The sequence below is a fragment of the Eleutherodactylus coqui genome, chromosome 2 (genome assembly GCF_035609145.1).
Source record: "Eleutherodactylus coqui strain aEleCoq1 chromosome 2, aEleCoq1.hap1, whole genome shotgun sequence".
Taxonomy (NCBI): domain Eukaryota; kingdom Metazoa; phylum Chordata; class Amphibia; order Anura; family Eleutherodactylidae; genus Eleutherodactylus; species Eleutherodactylus coqui.
The window spans coordinates 330959855-330986629 of NC_089838.1; the positions used below are offsets into that span (position 1 = coordinate 330959855).

The 26775-nt window shown below is 48.6% G+C and overlaps 1 protein-coding gene across 1 annotated transcript; it reads right to left on the reverse strand.

Moving 5' to 3' along the window:
- Positions 1-2384: 2384 nt before the first annotated feature.
- LOC136610334 (uncharacterized) lies at positions 2385-21142 on the reverse strand. The gene is made up of 10 exons (XM_066589564.1): positions 21071-21142; positions 18381-18514; positions 18275-18302; positions 13926-14083; positions 10729-10878; positions 10344-10484; positions 2982-3156; positions 2756-2766; positions 2516-2645; positions 2385-2428 (listed from the first exon to the last, which is right to left on the reverse strand). The coding sequence occupies exons 1-10, from the start codon at positions 21087-21089 to the stop codon at positions 2385-2387; spliced, it is 990 nt and encodes a 329-aa protein (XP_066445661.1). The 5' UTR covers positions 21090-21142.
- Positions 21143-26775: the final 5633 nt, after the last annotated feature.

Below are 26775 nucleotides of genomic sequence, written 5' to 3' on the forward strand. Positions count from 1 at the left end.
CACAGGAGGAAAAATACATTCAGCAGCAGAGCTGACAGGCAATGATTTTAGGGGAGTTAACCCTTCAGATGCCACAGCTGAGCAACACATATACAGAAACTTGACATGGCAGTTTTGTACAGTCCATCCACATGAGACTGAACATGTATGACAATTATGGAGGAGGCCAGGATGACGTTCTGGGACACTACAAAATATTCATTTATGCAAATAAGCGCTGCCTGCTGTCAAACGTAAATCTCATGTGATGGAGGCCTCAGACTGTATTCACACAAGCGGTTTTTTTCTGTGCAATTTTCAGACTGAAAAAAATTGAACGGAAAAAGACGCCATTGATTTGGATGGCGATATTCACATGGCCATTACTTTACTCAGACGCTCAGGGCTTATTCAAACGAGCGGATATCGGCCGCGGATTTCACTGCCAGCCGACATACGCTACCATCTGAGCTGTCTTCCCCTTCCTTCCCACTCTCCAGCCCTCTGCTGCCAACCCCATTAAAAGCAGTGGTTTTGTGGCAACCGCACAGCATGATTTTTTGGGAAGGGCTTGAAATATAAGCCCTTCCCTGAAAATCATCCCCCGCTGGTCAAAGAAACGATAAAAAAAACTTTACTCACCTCTCCGCCGCTCAGACACGTCCTCCGGCTGGCTTCCTTGCACTGCTGTCCAGCACTTTCAGCAGGCGGGGATTTAAAAATCCTGCCTCCAGAAAGGGCAGTGCTGATAGGCTGAGCGCTCAGCCAATTACAGGCAGCGCTTAGCTAGTAATCAGCTAGAGATGATTTTCAGGGAAGGGTTTATATTTCAAGGCCTTCCCCGAAAGTCATGCTACAGGGGTTGCCACAAAACTACTGCTTTCAATGGGATAGTATGCTGGACTTCAGCCACAGCTCTCTATGTTTTCAATGGGGCTAGCGATGCTGCGGCGGGCCCCATTGAAAACACTGAGCAATATTGCAACGTTTTTCTTGCGTTGCAAGGCAAGTGTTTTTTTTTACTCGCTCTCGCAGAGCAAGAAAAAAAACCCCAGTGTGTGTGAGCCCCGAGTCCTCAGCGTGTCCTATTTTTTTAGATTTTTTTCTAACAAAAATTACCCATTAAAGTCAATGAGTGCATTAAAAACAACGGATTGCAATAGCATGAAGTGAGTGTGACCCATTTTTAGCGCATGTAACCATGGGTTTTGCTGAGTTGGCCCTTTAATGACATCATATGGGTGACTGGCGTTTTTTAATGCACATGAAAAATGGATGCAAAATGCATAAGAATCACAGAAACACGAAAATTGCCAGAAAATTGTAGGAGTCCTTTTTCTACAGTCTTCTGCTAGTTCATTAGTAGCGGACCCTCTGGACAGAGCATGCATTTCTCTTCGGTCCTTTCTTCAGTTCAACGGATGTATGCAGCAATATAAAACACAGCATGATAAAGGACCTCCCACGGGGACCGGGATTGTCCGCTGGGCGCAGCAGGCGCCGATTTTGTCAAAAAGGGCGAATTATATTGTGTTTTTTAACTGCAAAATGTGCTTGCCAAAACAACTAGCAGAATGTCTTGCGGTTTTCTTCCTATACTTTAATTACGGAATTACATTTCCTGTATGTTAGAAATCCACAACATTTCCACAAGACGCCCGTAATGCTGCAGAAGATTTAATTTAGCTGTTTTGAAGTACTGACTCGTGGATTTTAACAGGTACGGAATTCAAGCCCCACAGGGATAACATTGTGGTGCAGAAAAGGCCTGTGAGGACTAATTATGTCCCATATAAAGGGTCCCTTAATAGGGAAAAAGGCATCAGAGAGAGAAAGGGGCGGAGCTAAAAGTAACATTTAAATACAATAAAAAGAAATGAGCAAGAATGTGCATAAAAAATAATGAACAAGATTGCCTACTAATAACATGTGATAACATGAGGACGTACTCGCCCGGGTCATGTACTGCACTCAAAATGTATAAACGGCCAGCACTATTTTCTTCCAACTTAACCCCGGAATAAAGTTTCCAAAAGACACAATACCGTTATGTCACTTCTTATATGGGGTCTTTTTTTCAGTCTCGTAGGTAATTAGTTATCCCATCGGTCTATGTGTATATAATATAATTTTGAACACGATCCTCATCATGAAGGTTTCAGAAACCGGACATTTACTGTGGCCATTGTTAAAATTAAAGAGAATCTGTCAGTTTGAACAAGCTGCAGGCATCATGATATGGAGCCGGAGGAGCCGAGCGGACTGATACATAGTTCTGCTGAATCTTTTCCATAAAACTATGTAATTTATTCATTTATATCTCTGCAGATTCTGAGTTGAACAGTCCAATGGGCGGAGCGATCATTGATTGACAACAGTCTGTATATGACTGTACATATAGGGGGTCAATCACTGATAGCTCCGCCCACTGGACTGTTCAACTCAGAATCTGCAGAGATATAAATGAATAAATAAGTTCTACTGAATCTTTACCATAAACGTTATATCAGTCCGCTCGGCTCCTCTGGCTCCATACCATGATGCCTGCAGTTTGGGCACCATGTTCGAGCCAACAGATTGCCTGCAAGGATTCTTAAAACTTTGGTGCAGTTTTCAGCTTGCGGACTCTTACATGGCTTGGATATGTCTCTGCCGAAGAAGCCCATCTGGAAAAGGGAAGCAAAACAAGCAAATCAATCAGAATAAGGTCTGAACTGGAGTACAGAGGCAGCTGCTGAGATGGCTGTCAGGGGTCACAGCTCAGGGGAGGGATTACTTGGTTTGGAGCTAAAATAAAGGTAAAAGTGACCAACAGTGATTGTGATAATAATAAAAAATAAGAAATTAAAAGAATCACTATTAATCACAGCCTCCTCCACAATCCCCACCTCCACCGCCACAATCCCCACCTCCTCCATCTCCAAAATCCCCACCTCCACCGCCACAATCCCCACCTCCTCCATCTCCACAATCTCCACCTCCTCCACCGCCACAATCCCCACCTCCTCCATCTCCACAGTCCCAACTTCCTCCTCCTCCACAGTCCCCACTAAAACCACCACTGTCACAATGTCCATCGAAGCCTTCGTGACTCCAGAATGCACCCTGATCATCATGATGTGAAACATTCCTGTCAGAACTTGAGGAGCTGCTGGACAGTGTAGTCAGCTGGTATCTCTGATCGGAATAAAAGGGAAAAACAGAATATAATAAGATAGGATTAGCAATAGAGATGAGTGAACGTGTTCGTCCGAACTTGATATCCGTGCGGATATTAGGGTGTTCGGGATGTTCGTTATTCGTAACGAACACCATGCGGTGTTCGGGTTACTTTCACTTCCTTCCCTGAGACGTTAGCGCGCTTTTCTGGCCAATTGAAAGACAGGGAAGGCATTACAACTTCCCCCTGCGTCGTTCAAGCCCTATACCACCCCCCTGCTGTGAGTGGCTGGCGAGATCAGGTGTCCGCCTAATATAAAAGTCGGCCCCTCCCGCGGCTCGCCTCAGATGCCGTGTGAGTTAGATGAGGGACAGTGCTGTTTGTACCGGAGCTGCTGTAGGGAAAGAATTGGTAGTTAGTGTAGGCTTCAAGACCCCCCAAAGGTCCTTATTAGGGCCACTGATAGCTGTGTGCTGGCTGCTGTTAGCAGTGGCAATTTTTTTTCTTCTCAAAATCGCCTCTGCAGAGCGTTGCACCCGGCATTAGGGACAGAAGTGTTGCATAGGCAGGGAGAGTGTTAGGAGTGAGTGTAGCCTTCAAGAACCTCAACGGTCCTTTCTAGGGCCATATTTAACCGTCTGCAGTACTGTGCTGGCTACTGTTAGCTGTGCTGCATTTTTTTTTCTTCTCAAAATCGCCTCTGCAGAGCATTCCACCCTCCATTGATACTGCAGGGAAAGAATTGTATAGGCAGGGCCACAACACAGTTATTATTCATTGAATATACGCAGTGCGGCCTTTTGCTTGTAAAACAAGTGAAATAAATTCTATTTGACCTGCCTCTGTCCGTCCTAAGGGCTGTGGACACGTGTCGGCTGCGTGTGCAACGTTTAAAAATCAGACGCACCCAGCTACGGTTTACTGCTGGCTTCGCCATTTGCTTTCCTTAATTGGGAAAAAAAATACCTGCTCTGCCAGAGTTATAATAACTCTGCTACCCTCAAGTTCTGTGCCACATTAGCAGGGCCACAGCACAGTTATTAAACTTCTCATGTTCATTGAATATACGCAGTGCTGCCTTTTGGTGGAAAAAAACTGAAAAAAATTCTATTTGTCCTGCCTCTGTCCGTCCTAAGGGCTGTGTGTACGTGTCGGCTGCGTGTGCAACGTTTAAAAATCAGACGCACCCAGCTACGGTTTACTGCTGGCTTCGCCATTTGCTTTCCTTAATTGGGAAAAAAATACCTGCTCTGCCAGAGTTATAATAACTCTGCTACCCTCAAGTTCTGTGCCACATTAGCAGGGCCACAGCACAGTTATTAAACTTAGATTATTCATTCAATAGAGGCAGTGGGGCCTTTCGTTTTCAAAAAAGGGAAAAGATTATATTTGGCCTGCAGTCTTGCGCCAATTTATTTTCTGCCTGTGAAATCAAATCACTGGTAATACAGCATGCTGAGGGGTAGGGGTAGGCCTAGAGGACGTGGACGCGGCCGAGGACGCGGAGGGCCAAGTCAGGGTGTGGGCACCGGCCAAACTCCTGATCCAGGTGTATCGCAGCCGACTGCGGCGCGATTAGTAGAGAGGCACGTTTCTGGCGTCCCGACAGTCATCGCACAATTCATGGGTCCACGCGGGAGACGGTTATTAGAAAATGAGCAGTGTGAGCAGGTCCTGTCCTGGATGGCAGAAAGTGCTTCGAGCAACCTATCGTCCAACCGCAGTTCTGCGCCGTCCACTGCTGCAAATCAGAATCCTCTGTCTGCTGCTCCTCCTTCCTCCCAGCCTCCTCACTCCACTCCAATGACACCTGCTCAGCTGCGTGAAGACTCCCAGGAACTGTTCTCTGGCCCCTGCTTAGATTGGGCAGCAGTGGTTCCTCTCCCAGCAGAGGAGTTTATCGTCACTGATGCCCAACCATTGCAAAGTTCCCGGGGTCCGGGGGATGAGGCTGGGGACTTCCGCAAACTGTCTCAAGAACTTTCTGTGGGTGAGCAGGACGATGACGATGAGACACAGTTGTCTTGCAGTGAGGTAGTAGTAAGGGCAGTAAGTCCAAGGGAGGAGCGCACAGAGGATTCTGAGGAAGAGCAGCAGGACGATGAGGTGACTGACCCCACCTGGTGTGCAACGCCTACTCAGGAAGGTCTTCAGAGGGGGAGTCAAGGGCATCAGCAGGGCAGGTTGCAAGAGGCAGTGCGGTGTCCAGGGGTAGAGGCAGGGCCAGACCGAATAATCCACCAACTGTTTCCCAAAGCGCACCCTCGCGCCATGCCACCCTGCAGAGGCCGAGGTGCTCTAAGGCAGGGGTCCCCAACTCCAGTCCTCAGGGACCACCAACAGGTCATGTTTTCAGGATATCCTATAGTAAGAACAACTGTGGCAATGTGTGAGGCACTGACAATAATTACATCACCTGTGCAACACTGAGGAAATCCACAAAACATGACCTGTTGGCGGTCCCTGAGGACTGGAGTTGGGGAACACTGCTCTAAGGTCTGGGAGTTTTTCACAGAGACGCCTGACGACCGACGAGCAGTGGTGTGCAACCTTTGTCGCGCAAAGCTCAGCCAGGGAGCCAACACCAACAGCCTCAGCACCACCAGCATGCGCAGACATATGATGGCCAAGCACCCCACAAGGTGGGACGAAGGCCGTTCACCACCTCCGGTTTGCACCCCTGCCTCTCCCCCTGTGCCCCAACCTGCCACTGAGATGCAACCCCCCTCTCAGGACACAGGCACAACCGTCTCATGGCCTGCACCCACACCCTCACCTCCGCTGTCCTCGGCCCCATCCACCAGTGTAGTTCAGCGCACCGTCCAGCCGTCGCTTGCGCAACTGTTGGAGCGCAAACACAAGTACGCCGCCACGCACCCGCACGCTCAAATGTTAACCGTCCGCATAGCAAAATTCATCAGCCTGGAGATGCTGCCGTATAGGGTTGTGGAAACGGAGTCCTTCAAAAGTATCATGGAGGCGGCGGCCCCGCGCTACTCAGTTCCCAGTCGCCACTACTTTTCCCGATGTGCCGTCCCAGCCCTGCACGACCACGTCTCCCGCAACTTTGTACGCGCCCTCACCAACGCGGTTACTGCCACGGTCCACTTAACAACGGACACGTGGACAAGCACAGGCGGGCAGGGCCACTACATCTCCCTGACGGCACATTGGGTGAATTTAGTGGAGGCTGGGACAGAGTCAGAGCCTGGGACCGCTCACGTCCTACCCACCCCCAGAATTGCGGGCACCAGCTCGGTGGTTGTATGTTCGGCGGTGTATGCTTCCTCCACTAAAGCACCCTCCTCCTCCTCCTCTGTCTCGCAATCAAGATGTGTTAGCAGCAGCATGTCGCCAGCAGTCGGTGTCGCGCGGTGTGGCAGCTCAGCGGTGGGCAAGCGTCAGCAGGCCGTGCTGAAACTACTCAGCTTAGGAGATAAGAGGCACACGGCCCATGAACTGCTGCAGGGTCTGACACAGCAGACCGACCGCTGGCTTGCGCCGCTGAGCCTCCAACCGGGCATGGTCGTGTGTGACAACGGCCGTAACCTGGTGGCGGCTCTGCAGCTCGGCAGCCTCACGCACGTGCCATGCCTGGCCCACGTCTTTAATTTGGTGGTTCAGCGCTTTCTGAAAAGCTACCCACACTTGTCAGACCTGCTCGTAAAGGCGCGCCGGCTCTGCGCACATTTCCGCAAGTCCCACACGGACGCTGCCACCCTGCGCACCCTGCAACATCACTTTAAGCTGCCAGTGCACCGACTGCTGTGCGACGTGCCCACACGGTGGAACTCTACGCTCCACATGTTGGCCAGGCTCTATGAACAGCGTAGAGCTATAGTGGAATACCAACTCCAACATGGGCGGCGCAGTGGGAGTCAGCCTCCTCAATTCCTTTCAGAAGAGTGGGCCTGGTTGGCAGACATCTGCCATGTCCTTGGTAATTTTGAGCAGTCTACCCAGGTGGTGAGCGGCGATGCTACAATCATTAGCGTCACCATTCCTCTGCTATGCATCTTGAGAAATTCCCTGCAAACCATAAAGGCAGCTGCTTTGCGCTCGGAAACGGGGGCGGTGGAAGACAGTATGCAGCTGGATAGTCAGGGCACCCTCCTGTCTATTTCTCAGCGCGTACAGGAGGAGGAGGAGGAGCATGAGGAGGATGAGGAGGAGGGGGAAGAGACAGCTTGGCCCACTGCTGACGGTACACCGGCTGATTGCCTGTCATCCTTTCAGCGTGTATGGCCTGAGGAGGAGGAGGAGGAGGAGGAGGATCCTGAAAGTGATCTTCCTAGTGAAGACAGCCATGTGTTGCGTACAGGTACCCTGGCACACATGGCTGACTTCATGTTAGGATGCCTTTCTCGTGACCCTCGTGTTGCACGCATTCTGGCCACAACGGATTACTGGGTGTACACACTGCTCGACCCACGCTATAAGGAGAACCTGCCCACTCTCATTCCCGAAGAGGAAAGGGGTTCGAGAGTGTTGCTATACCACAGGACCCTTGCGGACAAGCTGATGGTAAAATTCCCAGCCAACAGCGCTAGTGGCAGAAGGCGCAGTACCGAGGGCAAGGTAGCAGGGGAGGTGCGGAGATCGAGCAGCATGTACATCCCAGGCAGTGCAACAGTCTTTAAGGGCCTGGACAGCTTTATGGCTCCCCAGCAAGACTGTGTCACCGCTCCCCAGTCACGGCTGAGTCGGCGGGAGCACTGTAAAAGGATGGTGAGGGAGTACGTAGCCGATCGCACGACCGTCCTCCGTGACGCCTCTGCCACCTACAACTACTGGGTGTCGAAGCTGGACACATGGCCTGAACTAGCGCTGTATGCCCTGGAGGTGCTTGCTTGTCCTGCGGCTAGCGTCTTGTCGGAGAGGGTGTTTAGTGCGGCTGGGGGAATCATCACAGATAAGCGTACCCGCCTGTCAACCGACAGTGCCGACAGGCTAACACTCATCAAGATGAACAAAGCTTGGATTTCCCCAGACTTCTCTTCTCCACCAGCGGACAGCAGTGATACCTAAGCAATACGTAGGCTGCACCCGCGGATGGAAGCTACGTTCTCTCTCACCATCCAAAACGGGGACATTTCTGCTTCATCAATCTGTGTCTAATATTCCTCCTCCTCCTCCTCCTGCTACTCCTCCTGAAACCTCACGTAATCACGCTGAACGGGCAATTTTTCTTAGGGCCACAAGGCTCACTCAAATAATTTTTCTAAACAATTTTTAAAAGTTTCAATGCGCTTAAAAGCGTTGGAACTGTAACTTGAACCAGTTTTTCGTTACACTGGGCTGCCTCCAGGCCTAGTTACCACTTAAGCCACATTAACCAAAGCGATTAATGGGTTTCACCTGCCCTCTTGGCTGGCCATGGCCAATTTTTGGGATGTACATTAGTACTGTTGATACAGCAATTTTTGTGGGCCCTCGCCTACAGTGTAATCAAATTAATTTTTAGCCCACCTGCATTCCAGCTGACGTTACATCAGCTGTGTTGGGCAATGCAATGGGATATATTTATGTACCGCCGGTGGCTTCCTGGCACCCACCCATGCTGTGGGTCCACAGGGAATTATAAATGCATCTGTTTCCACTTGTAAAGAACCCCAGTCTGACTGGGGCATGCAGTGTGGGCCTAAGCCCACCTGTATTACGCACGACATTACTACCTCAGCTGTGTTGGGCAATGCAATGGGATATTTTTGTGTACCGCCGGTGGGTTCCAGGGAGCCACCCATGCTGTAGGTGCACACGGAGTGTAACCTACATGTGTCCACTTGTAAAGAACCCCAGTCTGACTGGGGCATGCAGTGTGGGCCGAAGCCCACCTGTATTACGCACGACATTACTACCTCAGCTGTGTTGGGCAATGCAATGGGATATTTTTGTGTACCGCCGGTGGGTTCCAGGGAGCCACCCATGCTGTCGGTCGACAGGGACTTCACAATAGGGAGTTGTACCTGCCTGTGTCTATGAATTAAAAATCCCGGTCTAACTGGGGCATGCAGACACCTTGACAGAATGAATAGTGTGTGGCACATAGGTTCCCCATTGCTATGCCCACGTGTGCAGCTCCTGATGGCGGTGGCACAGGATTATATTTCTCATTGCTTCTGTACAGCATTGTGGGCTATCGCCCCGCCCCTTTTAAAGAGGGTCGCTGCCTAGCCGTGCCAACCCTCTGCAGTGTGTGCCTGCGGTTCCTCCTCATGGCAGACGCACTTCTAAATAGACATGAGCGTGGTGTGGCATGAGGGCAGCTGAAGGCTGCCCAGGGACACTTTGGTGTGCGCTGTGGGGGGGGGGGAGGGGGGGCAGTTGGTCAGCATGTAACCCAGGAGAAGTGGCAGTGGAGTGTCATGCAGGCGGTGATTGTGCTTTGTTGTAGCTAGTGTGGTGCTTAGCAAAGGTATGCCATGCTAATGATGGCTTTTCAGAAGTAAAAGTTGTTGGGAGGGGGGGGGGCACTCTTGCCGGTATTCTGGCTTAATAGTGGGACCTGTGAACTTGAGATGCAGCCCAACATGTAGCCCCTCGCCTGCCCTATCCGTTGCTGTGTCGTTCCCATCACTTTCTTGAATTGCCCAGATTTTCACACATGAAAACCTTAGCGAGCATCGGCGAAATACAAAAATGTTCTGGTCGCCCATTGACTTCAATGGGGTTCGTTATTCGAAACGAACCCTCGAGCATCGCGGGAAGTTCGTTCCGAATAACGAACACCCGAACATTTTGGTGCTCGCTCATCTCTAATTAGCAACAATACTAATCACATCTGCAATTAAATGGTTAAATCTATCATGTATGGAAGAAAGAAGGGGCAAACATTCTGAAGCGCCAGTGTGTCATTGTCCTGCCTCCTCCCACGTATCATTATTCTGGTGCATCCACTACAATGGGGCCAAGACGTTGCACCGAGCCTTGAGCCGCACACTACTGATGATAGCAGGAGCAGCAAGAGTCAATATTACTGAAGAAAGAACCACTCATATGGAAGGATTGTTGGAAGCATCTGCTATTTTCCACTAGTGCAATCATCAGGGAGATACTCAGCCCCACATGGCCAGTACTCCTACCTGCGGTAGATGTGTATGTTAGAAGGTTACACCTTTTGGGCTACAGAGGTGATGATGGAAGAGGCCCATGTGGCATCTTCCTGTTTTTTTTCCTAGGACCATCTCTGGTGTCTACAACTCACCATGTACAGGTATGTAGCCAAGATAGCAGTTTTTAGTGTAGCCTCCATGTCCATCGGAAACTGAAAGATGACATCAGTAGATTTCATTCCTCTGTTTTGGATTATTTTGGCCACCGGACAGGATCCATTTACACTGAATATCTAATGAAAAAAACATTCAAGTGACGCTAACTATATGCAACCACACTAAGGAATGTCTGCTTAATGTATTGTTTTGTCTCTGGTATTAAAAAAAATACTTGGAGACACATCATTTATGGATGGACCTCAACATTTACACCAGGGGTGATGTAAGCAACAAAGGAGGAGAACTATACCCACTGATGAACGTTGTCCAAGCAGTGGTCCACCTGCAGACCTTGTACCTTCACATCTTACATCTCACCTCAAGAGGTCCTTCAGAGCTGGATAAGGGCAGCTCAGCCGTCAGCACAGGTTTTCCAAAATTTCTCTCAATCCAGATGTTCATTTTACGAGGAGAGGTCAAAATTTTCACGAAACCTATAGTGTTCGCAGGAAGAACGATGATCATCAGCTGGAGGATGAGAAGAAATTCTGTTCAAACCGTCTTCATATCTCATCACAGATGGCATCTGCACATAACTTTTTGTGTGGCTTTAACAGAGCAATCAATTGGCTGAACACAGCTTGTCTGGCTTCTGGCACCCTTGGTGATCAGTTGATATTTCTGGGGGAAGATCAGGCCTCTGCTTGGAAAATCTAGTATTATGTGTCTGCAGTTGAAATGAAGGACTGACTATGTAATACATGGATGGGCTCGGTCCAACAGAGTGCCTCAAAGAGGAGTCTAGAGTACAGGATCCTCTTTAATTTTCCTGTGCCCGATGAAGACATAAGAACGGGTTGTCATCATGAGAGAAACCCTTTATGGAGGTTGAGGGCCATTAGTATTTACATTAGAAGGTAGGGATTGCTTTACAGTGCTGCTTTCAGTGGGTGAACTATTCTATTTGACAATTCCTAATTGACAATCAGCTAATCACAAAAATGACTCCCAAGAGGGACTCGCAGCAATCAGCTAATTGGCGACCAGGGAGCAATGGTCCTTTTTCATGGGCCGATTATTGAGCTTGAACATTCTTCTGAATGCTTCTTCACCTGCAAACTGGGCTTTGTAAATCTGGACATCTTCCTGTTACTATGGGGTGATGTGCAGCTGATCAACGCTGGCTGGACGGGGATGAACAATTGTGTTTGGACGTAATCTCCATTAACCCCTTGAGTGGCAGGTTTCCTACCACCCTGTTGCGCCCACCAGGGCAGGTTTTTTAAAATCATCTAATCATTGAATTTCAACTAATTTTGCAGTTGCGTCTCAAGAGCCATAACTTTTTCATTTTTCCATTGACATGGCCATATAAGGGCTTGTTTTTTGCAGGACAAGTTGTGATTTTTTAAACAGGGGGGAGGAAAAAAAGAAATGGGGAAAAAAGAAAAAAAGGGGCCATGTCATTAAGGGGTTAAATAACGCATTAACTTCCTTCTCTGGGTCATTATGACGCAAGGATACCACATGTGGGATTGCATTTTTGATTTTTTTTTTACCAAGTAAAGGGAGACAAGTGTTTTTATTATTTTTTTTTAATAATTTTTTTACTTTTTTTTTTTTTTTTACTTTTGTTTTTTTTTTTGTCCCTTTAGGGGACTTTCACAGGGACCCATCAGGACCCCTGATCACATTCCGGGGGTCCGATGGTGACAGCCCTTTACATGCTGCAGTGACAGCCCTTTACATGCTGCAGTCACATAGACTGCAGCATGTAAAGGGTTAACACAGCAGAGATCGGAGGTTTTCTCTGACCTCTGCTGTAAGAGCTGGTACCTAGCTGTCCTCTGACAGCCAAGCACCAAGCTCTCCCTGCCACAGAGACCATCGGCTTGCTTCTGACAAGCCGATGGTCTCTATGGCAACCTTTAAACAAAGCAGGACTCTGAAGCAAGAGATTGCTGACAGATCGGCAGTATCTCCCAGCTTCTTATTTCACAGTGCTGAACTGCTCTCTGTGGGTCTGTGCAGGCAGAGCACACTGTCACAGCTTGTGGCATTGTGCTCTGCAGCTCCCATAGTGATACATAGCCCAGAAATCTTCCGGGCTATATCGCTATGGGCAGTGGAGCTCGTCCCGGAAAATTTCCGGGCGTGCCACTCAAGGGGTTAAACTGGTAATCAGCTTGTGTACACCGTGAGAATGAGCAATGATCGACTTACTCATTGTCACGGCTCTTTCACACCGGCGCTACAATTTTCGGTCAGCCCCGTCACGGCCGCAGCGCGGGCAAGAATCGCGTGAATGAGAGGCAGCAGTGACCAAGTCATGGCGGCAGCTCCCGTATTAATGCCCATTCAGACAGCTGAGGCTGCGGCGCATATACACCGCAGCCCTGGGATACCATCGGGCAGGGGCGGTTTAAGTATAGTAGGAATACTAAAGCAAAAACTATAAACTTGAGATCACCACAATCTTACTGATCCGCCAAATAACAACTTCGGGCACTTTTACACGGAATGATTATGATCATTCAAAAATTCATTCAGCATAAATGGGTAATTGTTCCGTGTAAACGTGGCCAGCGATTGACTGAATGATAATTCATAGTTCATTTCATGTAAACCTAAGGATCGTCGCTGGCTCGCTCACTGAGCGTTCAGCTTAAACATTCAATCATTCAGTCGTTCTCATTCGCTGTACAGAGAACTGAATGACCGAACGGTCTTGTTAAACAAATCAGCCCTTATCTTTGTGTCAGTCTTGTTGCTGCACACAGAGTGCCAGGAAACAAAACCCTAAAACACTATGAAGCAACTGCATTTTTTGGGGCGATTCTACCCTACAGGAACTTGTTAAAAAAAACGTTCCACTACTTTATATAGTAGAATTATAGTCCTCATGTTGCTCTACTGACAGGGGGGAAAAAGAAAAAGAAAAACAAACAACTTTTGGGTCTTAGGAGGCGAGGATGAAAAAAAATGCCATAAAATTGGCTGCTGTGTTGATTAGGGGTTAAGTGTGTTGTCTAGATGTAAACTATTGATGGCCTGTCCTCAGAATAGGCCATCAATAGTAGACTGGTATGGCTCCGCTACTCAGGATCCCAGCCTATCAACTGCTTCAGGGCTTGGGCACTGAGCTCATGGGTGCAGAAAGCAGACAGCTCCTTCTCACTGCAGTGGCCAGGCGTGGTATTACAGCAACATTTTATTCATTTTAATGCCTGTTATACCAAGTCGTGCCACTACAGTGGGAATGGAGCTGTCTGCTTCCTGCAGAAATCAGCAGGTGCATGAGCATCCTTTGTGACAGAACCCCACTGAGCTACTATTGATGACAGATCCTTAGGATAGTCCATCAATAGTTTACAACTTGACAACCCCTTTAATATGAAAATGGGTTTTCTAAACTAGACTATCCCCTTATGAATGAAGCTATCATTCCAACATTCATATATTCTGCTAGGTCAGCTCTAAAACATTACATTCCAGTTGTTAAGGGGGAGGAGCCGTGACTACCTCTCATTCTCAATGCAATAGTGGTTGGTTATTTGGGGTAGCGAGAAGCTTACTCGGGTGTCTCCTCCACAGCAATCTTCTCCTGACTGCATATACAGTGAAACCACATCTCTTTTGTATGGATCTTGGAACTTCAGATGGAAGGACGGTCCACAGCACTCCGACTCCCGGCGTATTGTGAAGAGAGTCTGCCCAGATCTGGCAACGAAAGCTAAACCATAATTGGTACTATTGTAGCTTGACTCCACCGGAAGCTAGGGGTGTGACAGCTGTCACCAGGAGAGACTGCCCCTGTCAGGCCCCTAGCGTCGCATTGGCTCACAAGATACAGCAGTAAGGCCTTCCTCCCCAGGGACTGTGAGAGCAGGGCTGCCAGAAGCGTAGATGCGATGGCGGCAGGGGACTACTGTGAGAGTGGGGCCGCCGGTAGCGTAGATGCGACGCTGGCAGGGGACTACTGTGAGAGCGGGTGACAGGAGCGTGGTCAGCAGCTTTGAAACACTGCAAGACAGCAGCCTCTGAACAGTGACTGCGGCAGCGGGGACAGGGCGCTGTAAGCTCCCTCCCGCTCCCCCCTCCGCTCTGTCGTCCCCGCTGTCGGCCAGTATCACCCTCGCCTTCGCACTGTTGCTGGGGTCCTCCGGCGTCTTGGAGCTGCCGGCAGCGCACATATCCCCCACCGTCGGTCTCTCCTCTGCCTCCCTGCAGCCACGCTGGATCACAGCCGCTGTGTCCTGTTCGCTCCCCTGCCCCCTATTGCTGTATTTTGTGATCCAATGCAATGCTAGGGGCCTGCCGGGGCGTTCACTCCTGGTGACAGCTGTCACACTCCTAGCTTCCAGTGGCATCAAGATACAATAGTACCACCATAATCTCCGTAAGTTTTGGAAATGTGAAGTAAAAAGTCTTAAAAGAGTTTTCTAGGATTTAAAAATGTTCTAAGAAACGTATAAAAGTCTCAGTATTCGTGTAATAAAGAGCCTTAATTACAACTTCAATGCTTAAATTCGCTTAGCACGTGCCGCGCCATTTCTCCTTGAGCTTCTAATTTGTGGATGTTTGAATTTGAGCCCCACACTGTGCATTCCATCTGCAGTATTAATGAGGCTCTGCTGCCATCTTGTGGCCGAATGATTTAATGTTCCTTGTAATGTTATTGTTAGGTTGTGCTGCTGGGACCTGTAGTTCTATAAGTTTCCCGCAGCGCACCTTCACAGCTGTGAGATAATTGAGCTGGCTGGGTGTGGATTTCTCCAGCCAGGCAATCCCAATACCTCATACATACTGTAGCAATTCCATCTGTTGATGCGTGCAGGTACGCCAGGTGAGTGTTTAGGGTGTTTGTCAATCACTGGCTTATGTCTGTTTTATGTCTGATCCACCCATCTGGTTGTTATATGTCCGGTTCTAATCTGTTTGTTCTACCCATCCATTGCTGTGTGGATGCCCGAGCCTTTCCTGTCCCCTTGTCCATTGGTAGGTGGGTGGTAGGGCCTTTTTGTCTGTCTGTTCCAGCATCTAGCCCCCTGTATAGCTATCTGACACGTTCTTCCTGACTGCCCAGTACCAGGTGATCTGAGGGTTTTGTTGGGAGTCCAGGACGGCATTAACAGTTATATAAAGTGTTGTGCCAGCCATTGGGTGAGGGCGAAGCCCTGCCCCAGATACAAGACCTGCTCCTCCCCACCATCCCTTATCTCTACATGGCATCGGCCATCCAGAACACTTCCACCATTCTCCCTGTGACTCCCTCATCCCAGGTACTTTCACATATTGGTTAACCATAGACAGCCCTATCCTATCTCACACAGTGACACCCCCATAACCCCGTTTACCAAGAGAACAAACTGCACAGGTGGACAGCGAGTATTCTAACCGCAACGGATCGTAAGTGAGTCCGGCCTCTGTAAAAGCCATATGTGTGTGTAAACACAGTGACTGTTGGGGACTACGTAGGTCTGTTAGTCGCACTACACTGTCTGGAAACCTGGAGAATTTGAGCTCAAACACTTAGAATAAACACTGCACCTTTACCGTATCCACGGCAGAGACTTTTAGGACTATTCTCTGGACACAACTTGGGGTAACTTGGACTTTGTGTGGCAAGCTGCCACCGCTCACTTACTACTCCTTGTTTATTCACTGGTTGGGGTGCGATAATACCTGATATCATGCTGAATGCATATAATGGTTGCTGCTCGTTCGCTCTAGTCGGGGTTGTGTATCGTATCTGCAGAGTTATGTAATATCCTAACCGTATTCTAACACTCTGCATAACAGAACAGTTTGCAGTTTCTTGTTACATCATCTACTGTGCGCTGACGGCCGGGGTGTGTGACAACACCTACATTGAGGGGTGGGCTGTCATAGATCACATTGGATGTACTGCTAGTAATTACAACCACCAGAGCAGAGAGATGGGGTCACATGAGAAGCATCCCGATCAGCAGACCGGTATATTATAAAAGTGGTTAAAGGGGATCTAGAACCTAAACTAAAGAAATCGTAGTGAAACGTTATTGTTTGTAGATTTTTTTTTTTCCTATTGTCTGTATATGACTATGGGGCGGCCATTGGCCATCTTCCCGGAGATGCAGATATGTTTTATAGCAGCTTCATGGGTCATTCACACAGTAGACAGGAGCTGAACCATTGACTTCTATGGGAAACAGTCCTAGGCATTCTGTGCAACCTGTGCAGAGGTTATTGTGCAGGGAGGGGAAGAGGTGAGCTGTGCTTATCAACTATGCTGAATGGTAGATCCGGTGTCATCTATGTATACGTGTAATCTTGCCTGTGATAAGGAGATAACGGCTGAAAAGTTTTCTCTACAGAACAGGAAGTGTCAGATGATTGTTAGGCTAAGTAAATGACATTGAGAATAAATCACTAAAAATTCTTAAAAATATGTTTAACCCAAAAAACCTGATTTCCTCAATTCTTGGAAAGGTCTCCGGTCTCCATCGGATAGCAGGCTATGGGATACATTCACTACAAGCAGTCTCGGACTTTGGGTGCAGGCGGCTCTCCTATCCAGGTGAGTGTCCCCCTGCACTAATTTCATACACTGTCTAGTGTACATAGATTTATTATCCAGTCCCCCTGCACTCATTATATGATTTACACAATTGGTAATTTCCAGATCACGCGTTCCTTGTAATATTGCATTGAGATATGATTAACCCCTTAGTGACCAGCCTATTATGCACTTATTTTTTAATTGTTGCATTCCAAGATCCATAACACTTTTATTTTTCACCGACATGGAAGGGCTCGTTTATTGTGCAACGTGCTGTATTTTGTGATTGTACCACTTTGATACATATAATGCATTGTACAACTTTTTTGAGGGGAAGGAAAAGTGAGGCAGTCAGTGAAGGCTTTCAGCAGGTCACTGAGTATAGTGATATACAGGAGCTGCAGGTCACAAACACCGCGCCGCCTGGGATGAACCCTAATTACATTGCAGCAATTAATAAATAAAGTCCATAGCAGTGAGTTGTTTTTTTTCTTCAGTCTTTTTTACAAGGACCACAATGCCAATGTCATGTTACCTTCAGACCCCGTTCACACAGCCGATAAAATGGGGCCTGATTTGTTTGTTGCGCGATGCACAAATCTCACGTGAATATGAACCCCGTGCTTCTGAATAGGGTCAGATACATGAGCGATCTTTTATTTTTTTCTCTCGCATCATGATGGTTTATCTTTGGGCGTTCCGTCAGAACGCCTCGCCAATTGTTTCTCAATGAGGCTGGAAAACAAAGCATGGCGTGCGATGGAAAAACCATGGGAATACTTGCTGATCTGGGGGAATCACAACTGCCCAAAAGTGATTGGAGGCGTTTTGGGTACAAAGACACCTCGCAACCGTGGGGACATCGCACGTGCATGAGCGCGATATGGGGCCGAGTTTCACAGCTCGATATCTCGCTTACTCGTGTGATATTAGCCATAGGCTGCATTCACATGGGTAAGCGCGATATGGAGCTGAGAAACGTAGTCCAATATCGCGCTTGCCAGCGTTTTTGATTAAAATCGTATCGCTTCTGTGAAATTGCGATCCTTCCAAGCGTGAAACACATCAAATATTAATATAGTATGTTTGCACATATTTGATATATTGCAGTTGAAAATGTGAAAAAAATAACAATTTTTTTTTTAATTTTCCCAAATATACACAAATTCTATCGGTCTATTTTTAACACCTAAATGAAGTACAATATGTGTCGAAAAAAATCTCAGAATCACTTGGAGATGCAAAACCTTTACAGAGTTATTCTATGTTAAGTGACACATGTCAGAGTTCCAAAATTTGGCCTGATCATTAATGCGTAAACAGGCTTAGTCACTAAGGGGTTAAGGGGCAGCGCTATTAGGACTCATAACTTGACTTTCTCACCTTTTTTGTTCAGGGTAACCTCTTCTACCTGTAGGTAAACAATGTCATGAAATAGATGACTTAATTACTGCCCCCTTCCTGCTGATCAGTTGATATAATCTCTTACCTCTACAAGACACTGAAGTCCCGGGAGGACCACCGCCCTGGGATTATAGAGGAGCGGCTGCTGGGAAGGGGCTGCTGTGTTCTGCCATTGAGGTTGGGTTTGGACAGGTTCAGAAGGTTTGTTCAAAGGAAGTCCTGTATAAAGCAGTATATCCATAAATACCTTGTATAAAAATGTACATCAGGTCATGTATACAAAACATAGTAACCTAATGAGTTAGTCTGATTCAGAGGAAAGCAAAAAACAAACAATGAGGCAGAGGACAATTTGCCTTCATTCTGGGGGAAAAATTCCTCCCCGCCTCCTTAACGGCAATCAGAGTAATCCCTGGATCAACGTTTGAGATCTACAACCCTTCTAGTTACTTAGTCCCTCTTAAACTCCTGTATGGATTTTGCCATCACCACGTCCTCAGGCAGACAGTTCCACAGTCTTACTGTTCCTACCGTAAGGACTCTTTGATGCAGGTGTAGTGGCCCAGCGGGTCCTCCAGAACACTCACAGCACATTTGTCCTGTCACACCTGTCTATATGCCGTCCATGGATATAGAAGGTGCCATCTGTAGGAGAGACCCTGTTTCTCCCCTTCTCTTCTAAGCCACTTCACTAGTGCAGAGCCCAAGGGCAGTAAAGCTACAACACAAGTCCCTATGCAGAGTGGGAGGAGTCCAGAAAGTATGGGAATGGAACAGAGGAGATAAAAGGAAGAGTCAGTGAGCAGTTTGGCAGACTTAGCCATGTGTGAGAGAGGAGAGGTTGCAGTTTAGTCGTGTCACAAAGGAGGAATTACCAGTACTAGAACAAGCGAGCAGTTCATCACATTCCCTTCCGAGGTCGAGGGAGGTGTAAACCTGTTCCCTTGGCACCTCACAGCGGAGGAAAGAAAAACCTTTCTGAGGTCCATTTTCATCAAGTAGTGAGTCATAGTTACCCAGGGAATTTAATACCCGGATTAGCCGTTCAGCCACTTGACCCTCTGCTTCATTTACACTTCACTAAAATTTAAAGCAACCCTTCATCTAAAACAGTTAGTGGGGAACTTGTTTAATCCAACCAGTTCAAGAAGAAAGGAAAGAGCGTTAAGGTCAGGTCTTTATCAAAATAATATCTCTGTATCTTCTCATCGTGTGCAACTGCCTGCCTAGTATTGTACATGCGTGTATCTGTTCCAAGTGCTTATCCACAGTATTGTAAATCAAGTTGTATTTCAAATACCAAAAGATAGTAAAACTGTACACTCCCAGGTTTCTAAACTATTGCTGGACTCGACTCGACTGTTATTTCTTTGGGAGTCCAGACAGAGTGTTGGCGTCACGTTGACAGAACTTCAGCCTACAGTAAGTTCTTTGGGGCATTGCGCAGGCGTCGTTTTCACACTCTAATAGCTGTGCAAAAAAATCATGGCTAACTGCGTGAAAAATAGCGTGAATGGAAGATTTCCTATAATTAAGTACCGAGCTTAATTAGTGGTAAAATTGCCCGTTCAAGTGACCAGGAGCGGTGTGGTGTGTGTCAACCGACTCCTATAGGAGACTATGGAAACTCCTGCACATCACGCACCACAGATAGGTCAGGTCCATCTTTTCACGCAGTACGGACCTTAGATGCGTACATTGCAGTCGCATGTCCTATCTTTGGACATGCGACTAGATCCAATGGTTTCCTGGATTTCTTGTGCGTCTAAAATTCCTTCATCTCAAACATTTCTATAGGAAACCATTGGATCTAATAGACGTGATTTTTTGACGTGCCTATACTGCGTGAAAACGACGTCCCTGTGAAAGAGCCCTAAAGATGTATGTAAATATTTGCATCATATGTATACAAGATATGGATTTGAAGATGGTATTGGACAAGAACTTTAAAGAGAAGCCAGGAAACATGGAAACTTGTTTCAGACAAGCCTTTGAAGTTCCTTTAAGTTAAAAAAAAGTTGGAATGAGCCCCCCCCCCCCTCCCACACACACCCACCCAAGGACTCACATTTGTGGTTATCATTATTGTAGGTGTCAAGGACCATGGTACTCCATTCCTGAAATTATTCTATGGGCTGGACCTGAGGAGGAATTTACAGGCTATGTGGGACAGGGATCCTGCCTAGCTTGGTCTTTGAGGGGTTCTGAATCTGGAGGGGGGCACATGTCCGGGTTCTATAGACTTCTATGGGAGCTACTGAAAGGAGGAGGGGAGGGGTTTAGCAGCAGCTGGCGCTGCAGAAACATGACAGGTGCCTCTATTTAGGCATTAAAAGTAATTCCAAGTATTTGTCAGCCGAAGGACTTATGGGCATATATACTCTACAACTGCCCATGTGAATGGGTGAAAACATGTAAAATTTCATCTCAACTTGATTGTGACTATGTACAGTTCATGTGTTTTTTGGCCACGATGTGGCCGTTGTAAAAACGCATCGCCCGTGTGAATGAGGCCTTCCTGTGGATTTGTGTTGGCCCTTTCTTTTTAATGGCCTATTGCAGTTTTTACGATATGCACAATAATAGGTCAGGCCGCGATTATATTCACGCAATCGAACATTATGTGACAAAATGCGCAGATCTGAACAAACCTATTGAAATCAATATGTTACGTAAATACGCCCGTGTGAAGGAGCCCTTAGGCAGAACAGTAGGTGATCCTCATAAGGTAAGTACTGGGCGGTCTATTATGTGAAGGGAGATATAGCTACTTACCTGCAGAAGGTGGGTCCATGCTGAGATGCTGCTGCTGGTCCAAAGTCTCGGTGACCTCTAGTAGACAGAACTCCGCTTTCCTACCCCGCACACCACTTCCTGAGCTGTTAGTTTTCCTCTAATAGCTTCCTGCTCTGCAGGAAACACCAAGAATTGTGTAACACAGAAGCCCTCCGGCTGCTCCGCGGCCTCCAGCGCTGCTGGCCACACTTCACCCCAAGTACCTGCACAGACGGGACAGAAGTGTCCGCAGGACGCAGTGCAGATGTGGATGTTGCCAATCAGTGCAGATTCTGTTGCATTATTAACTGCGTCTTTCATTTTTTCCGCAGACTTTAGCTGCAGCATTCCATCTCCTGGATGTTAGAGATCCAAAACGAGTCCACAAGACGTCCCTATACCGTAGCAGGAAACCTTTCCACTGCAGAATTTAATCATGCAGGTTTGAAGTAATCGTGCGGTCTTTACCAGCTGCGGAATTCGAGCCCCACGGGGATAACATTGTGATGCAGAAATATCCGTGCGGAGTAATTCTGTCCGGTGTGGGAGGTCCCTAAACAAGTATCGGCCCCCAGAAGAGACCCCACAAGGAAATAGAGGGCAGATAGTGAGAATTACAGCCTGCATACCAGACAGCAGTAGGTGGTGTTGAGAGCCCTGCAGGACGCGGTCGGGGTACCGGGTGAAGGTCTTGCTGGAATCCCAGGAAGAGTGCAGTATTTTGGGCTTCCTTTGTAATGCAGTCCCGCACCTCCTCCCCCTGATCTCGTTTGGTGAGAGGGAGGACAGTGATGGCGGCTGCATCAGCAATGGTGCCATAAAAGTCAGCGGTGTCAGTAGTGGTAGTACGCAAGAAGACAGGAGAGCGGGTCCAGGTCGTGGCTGCAGTGTCGCGGCCCTGTTTGTTGGCTGCATCGGACAGCATGTGAAGCCAGATGGTGAGGGTGCCTTCACACATCCGATAAAATCGCATCATGTGGGAGTGAGTGAAAACGCAGAATTATGAAACCAATGATCTTCAAAGGTTTCATACCCATTTGTGATGTTTTCACTCATGCGATGTGGCGTGAAAAAAAAATTGCGACCTGTTCTATCTTTCTGCGTTCTACTTTTTCCCCCATGCTTCCCTATCGAGCCTTCTTTTTATCGCTTTGCAACGCACAGACTTTGTGATTTTTGTGCCATGCTTTTTCAACATTAGAAACTCCTATTGTCTATCGCGGGAATAACAAGCGAGAAATCGCAGACAGCAGCGCTGTTTATGCAAGAAAAAGACCGCTGATGCTCCAACATCTCAGGAGCAAAATAGTGATAAACCATGCTGGTATAACCTGGGTATCTCCTGTATATCTATACTAATGTTATAAAGGCAAAAGTAACTCTGTCTGTCACCTCTTCACGGCTCGACCGCAGGGAGCTGGCTTGTATCTTGAGTAGAGATGAGCGAGCATACTCGTCCGAGCTTGATGCTCGTTCGAGTATTAGGGTGCTCGAGATGCTCGTTACTCAAGACGAGCACCACGCGGTACTCGTCTCGATTAAACGAGCACTGACCATTGAATTCAATGGAGCCGGCAATACAGCCGGCTCCATTGAAAGCAATGGGCTGCCGGCGAGCGCGGGATGAATTGTCGGGAAGGGCTTAAATATATAAGCCCTTCCCTGCAATTCATCTAGAAATGTGTAAAAATAAAAAATATATATATACTCCCCTGGTCCCGGCAGAACGATGTTAGCCTATTGAATTCAATGGAGCCGGCAATACGGCCGACTCCATTGAAAGCAATGGGCTGCCGGCGATCGCGGAATGAATTGTCCCGGCAGACGGAGTTCAGCGCGGCAGGCTGCAGTTCTCCTGAACTGCTCTGAACAGCTGTGAGTAATATTCAGCAGTCAGGGATTTAAAATCCCCGCCTGCTGAATGAGATACCTCTGATTGGTCACAGCCTGACCAATCAGAGGCAACCCTCACTCACACCCATTCATGAATTCATGAATGGGTGAGTGAGGGCTGCCTCTGATTGGCTCAGCGCAGGGACAGCTGAGAGCTGACCCTGAGCCAATCAGAGGCATCTCATTCAGCAGGCGGGGCGCTACTCGGTTCCCAGTCGCCACTACTTTTCCCGATGTGCCGTCCCAGCCCTGCACGACCACGTCTCCCGCAACATTGTACGCGCCCTCACCAACGCGGTTACTGCCAAGGTCCACTTAACAACGGACATGTGGACAAGCACAGGCGGGCAGGGCCACTATATCTCCCTGACGGCACATTGGGTGAATTTAGTGGAGGCTGGGACCGAGTCAGAGTCTGGGACCGCTCACGTCCTACCCACCCCCAGAATTGCGGGCACCAGCTCGGTGGTGGTCTCTGCGGCGGTGTATGCTTCCTCCACTAAACCACCATCCTCCTCCTCCTCCTCCTACGCAACCTCTGTCTTGCAATCAAGATGTGTCAGCAGCAGCACGTCGCCAGCAGTCGGTGTCGCGCGGCGTGGCAGCACAGCGGTGGGCAAGCGTCAGCAGGCCGTGCTGAAACTACTCAGCTTGGGAGAGAAGAGGCACACGGCCCACGAACTGCTGCAGGGTCTGACAGAGCAGACCGACCGCTGGCTTTCGCCGCTGAGCCTCCAATCGGGCATGGTCGTGTGTGACAATGGCCGTAACCTGGTGGCGGCTCTGCAGCTCGGTAGCCTCACGCACATGCCATGCCTGGCCCACGTCTTTAATTTGGTGGTTCAGCGGTTTCTGAAAAGCTACCCAGGCTTGTCAGACCTGCTCGTTAAGGTGTGCCGGGTCAGCGCACATTTCCGCAAGTCCAATACGGACGCTGCCACCCTGCGGACCCTGCAACATCGGTTTAATCTGCCAGTGCACCGACTGCTGTGCGACGTGCCCACACGGTGGAACTCTACGCTCCACATGTTGGCCAGACTCTATGAGCAGCGTAGAGCTATAGTGGAATACCAACTCCAACATGGGCGTAGTGGGAGTCAGCCTCCTCAATTATTTACAGAAGAGTGGGCCTGGTTGGCAGACATCTGCCAGGTCCTTGGAAAGTTTGAGGAGTCTACCCAGGTGGTGAGCGGCGATGCTGCAATCATTAGCGTCACCATTCCTCTGCTATGCCTCTTGAGAAGTTCCCTGCAAAGCATAAAGGCAAATGCTTTGCGCTCGGAAACGGAGGCGGGGGAAGACAGTATGTCGCTGGATAGTCAGAGCACCCTCCTGTCTATAGCGCGTTGAGGAGGAGGAGCATGAGGAGGATGAGGAGGAGGGGGAAGAGACAGCTTGGCCCACTGCTGACGGTACCCATGCTGCTTGCCTCTCATCCTTTCAGCGTGTATGGCCTGAGGAGGAGGAGGCGGAGGAGGAGGAGGAGGAGGATCCTGAAAGTGATCTTCCTAGTGAAGACAGCCATGTGTTGCGTACAGGTACCCTGGCACACATGGCTGACTTCATGTTAGGATGCCTTTCTCTTGACCCTCGTGTTGCACGCATTCTGGCCACTACGGATTACTGGGTGTACAAACTGCTCGACCCACGGTATAAGGAGAACCTTTCCACTCTCATTCCCGAAAAGGAAAGGGGTTCGAGAGTGTTTCTATACCACAGGACCCTGGCGGACAAGCTGATGGTAAAATTCCCCTCCGACAGCACTAGTGGCAGAAGGCGCAGTTCCGAGGGCCAGGTAGCAGGGGAGGTGCGGAGATCGAGCAGCATGTTCAGCACAGGCAGTGCAACACTCTTTAAGGCCCTGGACAGCTTTATGGCTCCCCACCAAGACTGTGTCACCGCTCCCCAGTCAAGGCTGAGTCGGCGGGAGCACTGTAAAAGGATGGTGAGGGAGTACATAGCCGATCGCACGACCGTCCTCCGTGACGCCTCTGCCCCCTACAACTACTGGGTGTCGAAGCTGGACACGTGGCCTAAACTCGCGCTGTATGCCCTGGAGGTGCTTGCTTGTCCTGCGGCTAGCATCTTGTCAGAGAGGGTGTTTAGTGCGGCTGGGGGAATCATCACAGATAAGCGTACACGCCTGTCAACCGACAGTGCCGACAGGCTTACACTCATAAAGATGAACAAAGCCTGGATTTCCCCAGACTTCTCTTCTCCACCAGCGGACAGCAGCGATACCTAAGCAATACGTAGGCTGCACCCGCGGATGGAAGCATCGTTCTGTATCACCATCCAAAACGGTGACATTTCTGCTTCATCAATCTGTGTATAATATTCCTCCTCCTGCTCCTCCTCCTGAAACCTGACATAATCACGCCGAACGGGCAATTTTTCTTTGGCCCACAAGGCTCACTTTCTATGTTCTTCGCCTGCACTCATGGTACAGAAAGGTGTGTGGGGTTGGCCTACACTTTTGCTACATAAATGTAACTGGGGCCTTGTCTATACTGCAGCTACTGAAATGTGAAAGACACTGTTATCTCCCTAAACTGCTGCAATGGGAATTGTTACTGGGGCTTGTCTTGAGTGCTACTATTACTGAAATGGAACTAAGACTGCGCTCCTCCTATACTGCTGCAATGGGAATTGTTACTGGGGCTTGTCTTGAGTGCTACTATTACTGAAATGGAACTAAGACTGCGCTCCTCCTATACTGCTGCTTCGGAATTGTTACTGGGGCTTGTCTTGAGTGCTACTATTACTGAAATGGAACTAAGACTGCGCTCCTCCTATACTGCTGCAATGGGAATTGTTACTGGGGCTTGTCTTGAGTGCTACTATTACTGAAATGGAACTAAGACTGCGCTCCCCCTATACTGCTGCTAGTGATATGTTAGTGGGGCCTGTCCCTAATACTACCGCTGAAATGTTAATAATTCGGGGCTCTGCCTATACCGCAGCTAATGGTATGTCACTGGGGTGTGGAAACAGAGGCTTCACAAAGACATGATGGCGGCGAGGCCATTTCCCACCAATGCTGTTACTGTTAAGGTGCATATAACCACGGACACGTGGAGAGGACACATAGTGCCTCCAAAACATCCCCCTCCTCCTCCAACAATGAAAACATTCTTGGCAAATACCTTTGCATTGGTCCGTCTGGTGGCAGTCCAAGAATTTCACCTTTAACGACACTACAAGAGAGCACCACCACCATCCCCCCTCCACGGCCCACTTAATCATGGCCACATTCCGAAAACCAACTACATAAAACCGCGCTACTAGGTCCGCAGTCACCACCACATTACCACCAACGAGGTTACTGTTAAGGTACATATTACCAGTCTGACTGGGGCATGCAGTGTGGGCCAAAGCCCACCTGTATTGTATCTGACGTTAGCTCTGCTGAGTAGGGCAATGCAATGGGATATATTTATGTACCACCGGTGGGTTCCAGGGAGCCACCCATGCTGTAGGTGCACACGGAGTTTAACCTACATCTGTCCACTTCTAAAGAACCCCAGTCTGACTGGGGCATGCTGTGTGGGCCAAAGCCCACCTGCATTAAACATGACATTACTACCTCAGCTGTGATGGGCACTGCAATGGGATATTTTTATGTACCGCCGGTGGGTTCCAGGGAGCCACCCATGCTGTAGGTGCACACGGAGTTTAACCTACATCTGTCCACTTCTAAAGAACCCCAGTCTGACTGGGGCATGCAGTGTGGGCCGAAGCCCACCTGCATTAAACATGACATTACTACCTCAGCTGTGATGGGCACTGCAATGGGATATTTTTATGTACCG